Below are 13,986 nucleotides of genomic sequence, written 5' to 3'. Positions count from 1 at the left end.
TACCAAAAAACAATTAAATTAAATTAATATTGACAGTTAACGAAAAAATATAATCCGCTATAGTTCATACAGCGATTCGATCAACACTTGCGGCAGTTTAGCGATTCATTACAAGGACTGCTGCTCATTAAGCTGGAAACGCCCAGGGTTTGTAAGCTAACTGGTAGAACCATACATATCTTAACAATTATTAGCACATTTTCGTAAGATCAAATAAAACTCGTATAAAGTTCGGATTTTTGGAATGCTCAGATTATAATATATTTTGCCTCTGCATATATGTAAGTATGAGTTGCTAGCGATAAGTTATGTACATAAGTATAATAACTACAGTAAATATATATAATATGCATGTTTTATATATCTCAAGAGTCAAGTGGTTTCGCGATTGATTAGTGGTCACAGCAAAAAAACATTAAAAGGACATCAATGCACTCACATTACATGTGTTTACTTAATAATTTTTGTGAAAAAAAAGTTTGCACATATTGCCATTGGTATCCTCATAGTGCTTTTTAGGATCCTTCAATGCATGCAAGACTTTGTAGTCTATCTACAATTTGTGACTTCACGACGGCGTCGGCAAGTCTCTAATTCACGATCGAACCAATAGCCGGTCGGACATCTTAAGGGCTTCACTTTGCCAGAACGGCACACGTAGAAGCGGTGACACCATTTAGCATCCACTAGGAAGGTGCCGTCGTCTAAGTTACGACAATCTTTCGAAGAAGTCTTTACACGAACTATATGTTTATTTTTTTTGTCACCATCATAGTCATCGTAATCCCATTGCGTTTGAGGACAAACAGTGGTTACTACACAGGGCGGAGTTGTTGTCTCACAAGGTGGTGTTGTTGTTTCACAAGGCGGTGTTGTGGTTTTGCAAGTTGTAGTTGTTGATTTGGTAGTTTTTGGGGTAGTGGTTTTCGTTGTCTTCTCGGTTGTTGTCTTTGTAGTTTTTGTTGTCGCACAAGCTGTTGTTGTTGTCTCACATGCTGGTGTTGTTGTCTCACACGTTGGGGTTGTAGTTTTGGTAGTCTTTGGGGTAGTGGTTTTCGTTGTCTTCTNATCCGCTATAGTTCATACAGCGATTCAATCAACACTTGCGGCAGTTTAGCGATACATTACAAGGACTGCTGCTCATTAAGCTGGAAACGCCCAGGGTTTGTAAGCTAACTGGTAGAACCATACATATCTTAACAATTATTAGCACATTGTCATGCGTAAATATACCGTTTCAGTGCGACATACTTACAAGTAAATTAATGCAAATAATGCCAACATTTGTCGCATCCCTTAAGTCAAGTCACTGAGGCGATATGCCAAGCCATTGCATACTGAAATGATTTTGAGCGAAAGGGATTGGCAAAATTATGCATGGCTGCATTTGACGGCACATTCGTATATACATACATACATACATACATATGTATGTATGCATGTAGATCCGGAGTCAATGCTTGCATCAATACTATACCCAGCTAGCATTTGGAAGATTGTTCGGTGATTTATAGCATTCTCAAGTCATTTTCAAGCCGCATACTTAGAAGAATTCTTACCTGCCATGAACTAACTCCTACAAGCGCTAACAGAAACTTAACAACAAAAAAGGAAGTTTTCTAATCCATTAAAATTTTAGTAGCGTTTTTGAAACATTTTTAACTGGAAAAAATTTTCGTAAGATCAAATAAAACTCGTATAAAGTTTGGATTTTTGGAATGCTCAGATTATAATATATTTTGCCGCAGCATATATGTAAGTATGAGTTGCTAGCGATAAGTATGTACATAAGTATAATAACTACAGTAAATATATATAACGTGCATGTTTTATATACCTCAAGAGTCAAGTGGTTTCTCGATTGATCAGTGGTCATAGCAAAAAACATTATAAGGACATCAATGCATTCACATTACATGTGTTTACTTAATAATTTTTGTGAAAAAAAAGTTTGCACATATTGCCATTGGTATCCTCATAGTGCTTTTTAGGATCCTTCAATGCATGCAACACTTTGTAGTCTATCTACAATTTGTGACTTCACGACGGCGTCGGCAAGTCTCTAATTCACGATCGAACCAATAGCCGGTCGGACATCTTAAGGGCTTCACTTTGCCAGAACGGCACACGTAGAAGCGGTGACACCATTTAGCATCCACTAGGAAGGTGCCGTCGTCTAAGTTACGACAATCTTTCGAAGAAGTCTTTACACGAACTATATGTTTATTTTTTTTGTCACCATCATAGTCATCGTAATCCCATTGCGTTTGAGGACAAACAGTGGTTACTACACAGGGCGGAGTTGTTGTCTCACAAGGTGGTGTTGTTGTTTCACAAGGCGGTGTTGTGGTTTTGCAAGTTGTAGTTGTTGATTTGGTAGTTTTTGGGGTAGTGGTTTTCGTTGTCTTCTCGGTTGTTGTCTTTGTAGTTTTTGTTGTCGCACAAGCTGTTGTTGTTGTCTCACATGCTGGTGTTGTTGTCTCACACGTTGGGGTTGTAGTTTTGGTAGTCTTTGGGGTAGTGGTTTTCGTTGTCTTCTCGGTTGTCGTCTTCTCGGTTGTTGTCTTTGTAGTTTTTGTTGTCGCACAAGCTGTTGTTGTTGTCTCACACGCTGGGGTTGTAGTTTTGGTAGTCTTTGGGGTAGTGGTTTTCGTTGTCTTCTCGGTTGTCGTCTTCTCGGTTGTTGTCTTTGTAGTTTTTGTTGTCGCACAAGCTGTTGTTGTTGTCTCGCAGGGTGGTGTTGTTGTTTCACATGGTGGTGTTGTTGTCTCGCAAGTTGTAGTTGTTGATTTGGTAGTCTTTGGAGTAGTTGCTTTCGTTGTCTTCTCGGTTGTTGTCTTTGTAGTTTTTGTTGTCTCACAAGGTGGTGTTGTTGTTTCGCAAGGCGGGGTTGTTGTTTCACAAGGCGGTGTTGTTGTTTTACAAGGTGGTGTTGTTGTCTCACAAGGTGGTGTTGTTGTTTCACAAGGTGGTGTTGTTGTCTCGCAAGGTGTAGTCGTTTTGGCTACTGTTTTACAAGAACACGAGGCTGCAGTTGTTGTCTCGCAGGGTGGTGTTGTTGTCTCGCAAGTTGTAGTTGTTGATTTGGTAGTCTTTGGGGTAGTTGTTTTCGTTGTCTTCTCGGTTATTGTCTTTGTGGTTTTTGTTGTCTCACAAGCTGTTGTTGTTGTTTCGCAAGGCGGGGTTGTTGTTTCACAAGGCGGTGTTGTTATCTCGCAAGTTGTAGTTGTTGATTTGGTAGTCTTTGGCGTAGTTGTTTTCGTTGTCTTCTCGGTCGTTGTCTTTGTAGTTTTAGTTGTCGCACAAGCTGTTGTTGTTGTCTCACAAGGTGGTGTTGTTGTCTCGCAAGTTGTAGTCGTTTTGGCTACTGTTTTACAAGAACACGAGGCGACAGTTGTTGTCTCGCAGGGTGGTGTTGTTGTTTCGCAAGTTGTAGTTGTTGATTTTGTTGTCTTTGGGGTAGTGGTTTTCGTTGTCTTCTCGGTTGTTGTCTTTGTGGTTTTTGTTGTCTCACAAGCTGTTGTTGTTGTTTCACAAGCTGGTGTTGTAGTTTTTGTAGTCTTTGGGGTCGTGGTTTTCGTTGTCTTCTCGGTTGTTGTCTTTGTAGATTTTGTTGTCGCACAAGCGGTTGTTGTTGTTTCGCAAGGCGGGGTTGTTGTTTCACAAGGCGGTGTTGTTGTTTTACAAGGTGGTGTTGTTGTCTCACAAGGCGGTGTTGTTGTTTCACAAGGTGGTGTTGTTGTCTCACAAGGCGGAGGTTTAGTTGTACAAGATTCTCCTGAGCCGCCATCATCGTCGCCGTCAGCCGGTGCTGCTTCATTCGTACCATCATGGGTCACGCGACAGTTAGCAAGCTCAGCATAAGTACAAACGTTTGTATCCGAATCGAAAAGCAATCCTCTGGGACATTTACGAGGAAAGGCTCTATGTCCTTTACAGATATAATATTTCCGACAATTATATTCATCCGGCAAGAGCACGCCATTGCTACGTACCGAACAGTCTGGCTTTGGCAGCCTGGCGGCGAAAGCTTCAGGAGCCAGCACAAAAACTAGTAGTAGCAATTTAACTGGAAATTAAGAAATTTTTAGGAAATTTGTGTCTGATAGTTTTTTGAATCAAAAGCGATCGTAACAAACTTACTCGGACTCATCTTTGCACTACTCTATTTGCAGGATCGATGTGTTAAGCACACACTTTTCTACTACTTTGGAAACGAAGCAGCTGCAACTTATATATGCTGCAACAATTAGCTGCGGGTCCACTAATTACATTTCGCTATGCAGGCGAATGCATAAATATTTAGTACTTGAGATTTCCTGTTCCGCATGTTGAAATAACATTTGCACTACAAGCGACTACAGCATACCTGGAGACTGTTAACATTTTACATTTGCAATTACTAAATACTTAACTGATAAGAATTTTTTTCTCTCATTGTGATTGAGATAAATGTTTAGGTCTAAACATTGTTTTACTTGCTGCACGAGGCAATAAAATTATTAAATTAATTACTGTTTAGTATTATTATGCTAGAATTATTGTGCCGTGAAGGTTGCCTTTAGTTAAGTCTGTGCAGTGCTTACTGGGCTCATATGATAGCCGTTCAAAAAACGTCTTGAACTTTCATAGCCATTAAGACTCATTTAGGGTCCAGAGTGACTAGAATATGTTCTTTTAAAATATTTATTTGAAGAAAAAGTTAGCCAACCACTTACAAAAATGTGTAAACGATAAAGTAATAAATTAGCTAGAACCATTTGACGTCATTTTCCGGTTGTAATAGATACATATTTCTACCGAGAATAGATGCAAGTTGGTCAATATGTATTTAACTGAAACATTCTTCCAGTTGTTTTACAAGCTGTTATCTGTTAAATGATTGAAACAAAGTGGTCGACAGACCGGTAGAAAATTGCACTGAACGAAAAATTATTGTAAAAGTCTAAGCGGTAGAAGTTATAGCTGCTATTTCGGATACCACCACATCTCCTCATTAGACTATTTTTTTCTAGACTTCAGGGGGGATCGAACCCGCTTCATCGATGTGCTAAGTCAAAAGCGCTAGCCACTGAGCTGTGCACACTATTTCATGTATGGAGTTGACAATAAAAACCACGCTGACAAATTTAAATAGCGGCTAATCAGCTGCACTATATGAAATCTATAAAAACGTAGTATGATGAGGAGATGTGGTGATCTCCGAAATAGCAGCTATAACTTCTACCGTTTAGACTTTGTTGTTTTTTTTTCATTTTTCCTAACAAACAAATCGTGGTACAAAGCTCAATAACACTTTTGACACATGTGTATTTAAATTTTACATTTTAGGAACTAATTCAGTGCGTATGAAGACAGCTCAGGTATGCCATTTCCAAATGGGTTTTCAGCTTTTTAGTTTTATTGTCAACATTTTAGTTGAATTGATTTCTGCGAAATTTAAAATGTGCATTGAAGTGCTTAAAAGTGAAAGTTAAGTATGTAAGTACAAGTATATGTAGGTGCAATTGTTCCTTAGAGCGACACAAAAAGTAAATTTAGGCCGAGACACTATATTAGAACGTAATTTTGAATTTACGTAATAATTTAAAATTACGTAAATATCAATCACACGCTCAAATGTGCTTCCAATGAGCTGAGAAATAAGATTATAATGAAAAATTGCAAACAAATTTGTAAAACATATTTACAGCAAGATTTCAATTATATGCCAATTTGCACTACTCTTATCACATTTAGAGCTTCGGTATTAAGTAATACTTGCAAATTGTTAAATGATTTGCTGCATGTAAACATAACCACGAAGGATATAGTAGATACATATCCAATAATAGTAATTGAATTATGAGGTTTTGTGATTTACTCAAATGTAATTAAGTTTATTTATGAATGTACAAACATATGTACGTATGTATATGAATGTATGTAAGGCTTACAATCATCACATAATAAACAATAAGCTTCAATTATAACATTGATTACATTGCAGGTGACAGAGTAGTTGTGTGTAGTAAGAAAATAATTTATGCGAAAATGTAAAACAGAAATTTCAAACTGAAGTATTTTTTTCTTCTGAAAGGTTTAGTTATTTCGAGAATTATAGTTCTTTTACCCAACTCTATTTCGGGATGCTTCACGAAGGAAATTTTTCGGATTTCGTTAGATCGGCTTGCAATTTAGCTCAAATTAAGTTTAGTTGTAAGAAAAATTTATGTAATTGTATATCTACTTTTATGTGTAAAGATGTTACTTTTGCTGTAACAAAGAATCTCCAAATATTTAGAAACTTTATTTAAAAAAAAAAACTTAAGCTCACACAAGCAGCTGTTCGTTAAGCGTAAGTATCTACTTACAAATATTTACATATGTATAAAGGCAAGATGAAATGCTTAACATGAAACATGAAGTTCGTGTAGAAAGTTAGTGAAAGTACAGGCAAACGAAATGAAGTATGTATTCACAAAAACTTGGCAAATAAGTATTTCGCAATAAAGTTGCTTACTCAGCATGCAACCAACAAAAACTTCGTTTACTATGTTGTTGGGAAAAGCCCCAGTACAAATCTGGTTCACTTCTAGTTCGGAGATTCTTGCATTGCAAAATTTTCAAAACAGATGTCGCCAAGCGAGAGTGGCGCAAAATTGTCAAAGTTGTTCCAGTTCTGAACTATAAATATGTTGAATCTAACCTTCGGTGGAAAGCCAATCCAGTCAGCGGCAACAAATCAAGTAGTACTTCAATAACTGGTATGAGCTGATGTGCTGGTCTACTAGCTCGGAAGTTTCTAAAATATATGTATACTGTATACCCACGTATTTTGGTTATGCGATTAGAGAGACTGGCATTCAAAGTCCAAAACTAAAACACAATTAATTGATCATCAGTATCGACCAAGCCGCTGTGCAAAGATAACTGCCACTTGTTTTAAAGACGCAGATTCGAGGTCTCTTGTAGGCGGTGAAGTCTTTTTTACCTCCCTTTTATTAGCTCGGGAATGTAACTATGTAATATTGATGCGCCTAAAAGATGCAGCGATTTCTATTCTCAAGTTACATACCAAATGACCAGGGAACGGATTTTTAGGACCTAAAAACCTATAAAAAAGGCAAAATAAAATAACGAAGTAGGCTGGAAAAGGCAAAACAAAATAGCGAAAAAGGCAGGAAAAGGCACTAGGTATTGCAAAAAAAAGCAAAATAAGAACAAAGAAGAAATAAGAACAATCAAAAAATAGATTTATTTTAGAAATGCTTATATTACAAGTAAAAAGAGAAAAACTATGAACTACATTATATGAAAAATTTGTACTTTGAATCTTTCCTCTCGAGTTTCTAACTCATAAAACTTTTATCTGTATACATAGTTGTAGTAACATTGAACCACAAGATGCATTTTGACGTTTTCTGGCAGCATTTTCATTCGATTTTCGTGAAGAAAAGCCTTGAATGTACTAAATGACCGCTCGACGTAAGTTGATACCAGTGGAGCCCAATTTAAATATGGAACGTTTGAAACGTTCGTATTATCAGGAAAAAGCGCGCTTTCCTCGCCCTTTACAATTTTATCCACACCCCTCCATTAGCTGAGAAAACGGCTTTGAATTTCTCCAACACCAATTTGGCAAGAGGTTCTTGCGCTTCTATTTTAATAGCAGGTTTTAGTTTTTTAAACTATAATTTTTTTAATGAAATGAATGCGTGTAAGTCATTCTGTAATTTTTCTGTAAAAACATATATACATTANACCGCTCGACGTAAGTTGATACCAGTGGAGCCCAATTTAAATATGGAACGTTTGAAACGTTCGTGTTATCAGGAAAAAGCGCGCTTTCCTCGCCCTTTACAATTTTATCCACACCCCTCCATTAGCTGAGAAAACGGCTTTGAATTTCTCCAACACCAATTTGGAAAGAGGTTCTTGCGCTTCTATTTTAATAGCAGGTTTTAGTTTTTTAAACTATAATTTTTTTAATGAAATGAATGCGTGTAAGTCATTCTGTAATTTTTCTGTAAAAACATATATACATTAGGGCGGATTATTTTGTATGAGATTTTTTCGACTTTGCGCGTATAGCACAGAAGAATGCTACTTGTAATTCTAAGGAAATTTGCCGAAGAAACCATGGGTCTAAAACAGTTTGGGTTTACAAAATTGCGAATATAGATATCTTAGCATTTTGCTGTAGTGACGTAAAGAAGTGGCTACATTTTGTATAAAAGCATGCTATTTCTTTAAACGTCCACCAGAGGGCGCAATAGTAAAACCTTCACATTTTCTTTGAAACCTGTTTTCGATATTGGCAAACTCTAAATTGATTTTAGACCCATGGTTTCTTCGGAAAATTTGCTTAGAATGGCACGTAGAATCCTCCTATGCTTTACGGGCATAGTAAAAAATTTTAACCGGCCTAATATACATACATACATATGTATATAATTTTGGTAGACATACATATGTATAACAACAAAATTAAATCAAATAAAAATTGTTGTTTATTAAATGAATTTAAAAAAAAACTATAATATAAAAGGAATAAATTTAAAAGTACATTAATATTTTTTCGCTGCCCAAGGATTCAAACCGCGGATCTCTCGCCTGTCAGTCATTTTGACCGTTCTAGCGATGCGATTAAATTAGTTGCCGATGCATAACCGGGCTACTTCGTACAACCACATGTGGCTTCTAGTCCAACATGGCAAAAAGGTAGAAGAACAACTTGTTAAACTACTTAACGAATCGGTAGTATTCTAGTTCACAACTAGAAGCTTTCGCTGCAGGGTACTTGCTCGTACTTCTTATACTTATGTAAGCAAATCTATTTATGCGCTACTTATTCAAACGCTATTTGAATTGGCTGCTTCGCCTTCTAACCATTTTTTTCTTTTTTTTCGAAAAACTTGCATTACTCGTAACTTTTATTTGTTTGCAATCAACTTTCTTCTTCACTTAATTCTTACAAGGTCTTCAGTTTAATGGTCAAATACCTGTCAAATACAAAAGTGCATGAAGTAAATTTCCAGCTAAAAAAATTAAAATTATTATTTAACATTTAAAGGTGGTGTCATATTTGAATACTTTGTATGTTTGCGTAATACCACTTAAGTACAAATTTTTTAAAAGCTTTCTTAAAAATGTGCTAAATGGAAAAGTATTTCCCATTGTAATTTACCAGAAATAAGAAAATGAAAAAATTCTTCTGATAGAGCTTACTTCATTCAGCTTTGGGTTAATTGTCTGCTGCATAGTTCTTATTGCCTTTGTTGCATTTCTTCTTATTTTCAATTTTTAATTCCTTCTCAGTATGCATTTACCTGCGAAAGCTTTTAAAATATACATATTCATGTATGTATTTATCTTGAAACAATGATTTCATATAAACCAACATAAGTGCTTTTCACACACAAAAGCACACTAATATGCATGCATTTTCGAGAATTATGCTCTAGTGTGTGGGTGTTTTCATATGTATAAAATATTTCCACTCATGTGTGCATTCGCCAAGGCCAAGTTAAAAGTACATTTCCTCGTTGATACTGCAAAACGCTTTATGGCTATTAGTATCCTTGACACTTAGATGGTCGCTTTCTTGCACCGGAATGCATCTGCAAATCGTTACACCCTAATAAACGAATGACAAAACTTTCTACCTTTGGCTGATGAAGATGACCGATTGCCAGAAGCGATCAGATACAGATAATAGCTCAATTAAGCCCCAGAGGTAATAAGTGACATAGAACGTTTTGCAGTATCACCGATGATTTGCTGATTTTTTTCGAAACTCAGCAGATAGCAATGGGTCTCACAAAAAGTAAGCTTCAGCTCTGACTCAATTTTTGCACTTTAGAAGTCAGCTCAAGCTCAAGAAACCGCTATTCCCAGTTGCGGTGTATAGCCATACATACATATGTGTGTATGTTGTAATACTTCTAATGACAATTGCACTCGCGGTTTGGTACTGAAATGATGCAACCTTTTACATAAAAGATTACATTTTTGTAAGCACATATTCCCATTGACTTTTGTTGCTTAGTTTCATCGTTTCAATGCTACAAAGGTGCTTGCTACGGATGTAATGGCAAAATTGAGGCTAAAAATCACTAACAAAAATTGTTTTTAAAGCAAAATGAAAGTGAAAATATTTTGTGTGTTAATTTCTATTTTCAATTTAAATATTTGCGCATGCTTGTGCTAATTTAGTGGTTTTATATACAAATAGTTATTCTGTTAAATTTACTAAATCTTAATTAACTTTTCGTGCAAGTCATTTGCTAGCTATCTGTGGTTTTGATTGTCTGAACTTTTTTCATACTGGTTTTTATACCATAAGTACTTAATTAAAACAAAAAACTATAATTACATTCAACCCACATTGAATTTTACACTAACTAATTAATATAAATAAAAAAGCATGTACTTAGTGGGAACTTAGCTCAACTTCAGCATGCATGCATGTTAGGGTGGTCCTTAAAACTTCAACATCGAAATTTTACCTATGTTTTACACACAAAATGAACACGCACACGACAAATTCAAAATAAAAAAATAAAAATTGAGGCTCACTGTTGGGACTTGAACAAATCTAATTTTAAGTTTTTTTAAATTATAAAAATTTGACTAAATGCCATTTGACTTATTACTAAAATTTATTCATTCCATTTCTAGTACCACCCTAATTTAATAACAAACCTAGCGCCACAACCAACAAACTGGCGTGAAATCCTCCTGAAATCGTCTGATATCAAGCCTTACGCTACAAATAGCTTCACTGGCGAATTATCGAAGCAACATTTGAGATTCCACGTAGCTACTAGAAAAGCTTTTTTTCGGTTTTTTTTGTTCTTGCGTCAAGATAAGTGTTAAATGTAGCTTGCAGTGGATTTACGTCTGATGACACAACGTAAAACCAAATTTGTTAAGGGTTCCATCACGCTATTCTAAAATATATCTTCCTCAAAAGGTGCTCTAGTTTATATATTTGTTTTGTAAACTCTATTGGTTTAATTATTGCACCGAGTGTGGGCAGATAATAATGCATTCACATAATTTTTGGCTAAATAAGTACATACATGTATACGCAATTATATGATTGAATAAATTAGGCAAGCAATTATTTTAATTAGAACATAATGGCAATCAATAGCAAATAGATTGAACACTTTTTATAGGCACGCCCACTGCCGGCCTGCGTGCACACCCACGCACTTCATTAGCATTTAATTTGCGTGTAAAGAGTTCGTAATTAAATATTTTGCTGCACTAAAGTAGTGTGCTATTTTGTTTGTAGTATTTCACATATTCACACTTATAAATGTGATTTAACTTGGAAAATTATATGGCAAAAAACTTAGTTGTGTGGTTTTCTTATTTTTCTGAATCTGCAGTGAGATTCTGGAAATCGCTAAGATAAATTTTCGATCGCTAGAAGTCGCTAAATTAATAAGGCTTGCGCCTAAAAATATTCAAGGCCTCAAGGGAGAAACAACACATAAGCATAATGCTTATCAAGGAAAGAAGAAACCATGGTTCGGCTTAAAGCAAAAAAAAAGCGGTGGTTCGGTTCAAAACCCGGTTCGGTTCAAAACCGGGTTTCAGCCCTGGTACTTACCCACATAATCTCAGTTCTTATCACCCTAGCTCAACAGAAATTTATTGCCGAATGTAGGTGTCAGCGGAAAATGTAAAAAGACGATGCCTACATATTTTCTATCAAAAAGAAATTTTCAAAATTGCTTTGCAAAAATACTTTAGACTCATGGATGTACGACGGTCTAATGTACTTTTATGTTTATATGGACTTTTAAGTCTAAAAATAATTTTTATTCACAGCATCCGCTTTTAGATGCCTGCATGAATAAGTTAAAAAATAACTTTTTCTTTCAAAACAATTGTAGCAATCGGTTATATAAGTACATACTATAAGGTCTTATTTAGTGTGAAGTTTTTAGATACTTCATCAAATTGACATCAAACAAGTACATATGTTAGAAAATTGTACGCTTTAATAGCTAGACCTTGAACTGCTTTCAATATTCGATACACAATTATTTATAAGCATATAGTTATCATTATTTGTGTGGACCTACAGAATTACACAAAATGGCATGCAACTAAACAAAACTTTTGACAAATTTCATTTCAATACACCAATGCGGCTGTGACTAACGTTATGCCTACAGCAATCGCAATCATTCAAATCAATAAATATAATACATAGGTATGTACGTATGTAAGTACACTATTGGATTTAGCATATTGTTGCCACGGCGTATACGCAACCGGCCTGCCGCGAACGCCATCCGAGGCGTCAGCAGCAACTGACATCAAATGTTACGCGCTTTCAGTGGTCAGCCATCAAATAGATGAGATTTGTAATAATTTACTATTAGCTTTTTGTTTTTTTTTACTGTTCAAACACATGGCAACAGAACGTATGTATGTATATTTGCATATACAGACATACATACCTAGTATAACGAATGACTGTCAATAACAGCACTAAATTAAAATTCATAATTGAGTGTTGGTGTTTGCTGACCACGGAAATGGCTTGCGCTAGCGCATATGTTACACGCAACAAGCAATCAAATGTGGGTTTTCAAATATTTTGCATTTTTCGGTTCATTTTTTTTGTCATCATCATCCAAGCATACATATGTATTTACATATATGCATACATACATTCATGCAATACAAACACTTTATTTATGAAATATGAATTTCCGCATGATGCAAAAACCATTGGAAGACATACATACACACATAAATAAAAGTATACAGATGTAGATACATATATGTANATCATCCAAGCATACATATGTATTTACATATATGCATACATACATTCATGTAATACAAACACTTTATTTATGAAATATGAATTTCCGCATGATGCAAAAACCATTGGAAGACATACATACATATGTAAATGAAAGTATACATATGTAAATATATATACACATTTATGACATTTTGCATAAATCAAAGTCACTAACAAAGTAGTAACGGAACTGCAAATACATGCATATGCAGCACGGAAATTACAAATTGGGCAGCAGTCAGTAGAAGGACCTAGCAATCATCATGAAGCATTGAAGGCAATTCAATATTTTCATTTGTTCGTAAGTATTTGTATGTATGTATATATGTACATTTTCGATAGCTATTCGTCCTTGTGCACCAAAAAGTTTATTTTTTTTTTAATTTTACAGCATTTTCTTGTTTATTTGATACCCATATTGTTATTCTACATTACACTTCCATGAGAACCAGTCAGTGAAGTAATTTTTTTTCTTTTTTAATAGGGATTTACTGAAGTACTTTATAAACAACTAAAAATTTCTTACTCGGCGCCCAGGGGTGGCTAGTGAAACCAAGGACACCCACTAATTTAATGGAATGATTAAGTGCATAACGACCAGTGTACTGCTTTTTCCTCTTATATAGCTCAACAACCGCTATTCGGTTCGGGCCGAGGACAAAGCGTGGCAAATATCCCCTCTTCTTTACCAAGAACGTAGCTGACACTACTTTTCCAAAATAGTTTTAAAATAGAATAGATACAAAATTTTATATGTATTTATTTGGTTATCTATGTAGAGCATTTTCCAAGAGTTGCNTATATATGTACATTTTCGATAGCTATTCGTCCTTGTGCACCAAAAAGTTTATTTTTTTTTTAATTTTACAGCATTTTCTTGTTTATTTGATACCCATATTGTTATTCAACATTACACTTCCATGAGAACCAGTTAGTGAAGAAATTTTTTTCTTTTTTAATAGGGATAATCTGAAGTACTTTATAAATAGCAACAATTAAAAATTTCTTACTCGGCGCCCAGGGGTGGCTAGTGAAACCAAGGGCACCCACCAATTCAATGGAAGAATTAAGTGCATAAGGACCACTGTACTGCTTTTTCCGCTTGTGTGGTTCAACAACCGCTTTTTGAGTGGAGGTCAAAAGCGTCGCAAACTTCCCCTCTTCTTTAC

At 35.4% G+C, this 13,986-nt stretch overlaps 1 protein-coding gene across 1 annotated transcript; it reads right to left on the bottom strand.

Annotated features, from left to right (window-relative positions):
• Positions 1 to 549: 549 nt before the first annotated feature.
• On the bottom strand, positions 550 to 4,153 carry LOC108375809 (mucin-2-like). The gene is made up of 5 exons (XM_017631958.1): positions 4,144 to 4,153; positions 3,009 to 4,069; positions 2,732 to 2,951; positions 2,030 to 2,611; positions 550 to 1,073 (listed from the first exon to the last, which is right to left on the bottom strand). The coding sequence occupies exons 1-5, from the start codon at positions 4,151 to 4,153 to the stop codon at positions 550 to 552; spliced, it is 2,397 nt and encodes a 798-aa protein (XP_017487447.1).
• Positions 4,154 to 13,986: the final 9,833 nt, after the last annotated feature.

This window comes from Rhagoletis zephyria, unplaced genomic scaffold (genome assembly GCF_001687245.7).
Source record: "Rhagoletis zephyria isolate East Lansing unplaced genomic scaffold, Rhagoletis_zephyria_1.1 Rzeph_scaffold_00095, whole genome shotgun sequence".
In the NCBI taxonomy this organism is placed as follows: domain Eukaryota; kingdom Metazoa; phylum Arthropoda; class Insecta; order Diptera; family Tephritidae; genus Rhagoletis; species Rhagoletis zephyria.
The sequence above is the reverse complement of the archived record's forward strand: the minus strand, read 5'-3'. Positions and strand labels throughout refer to the sequence as shown.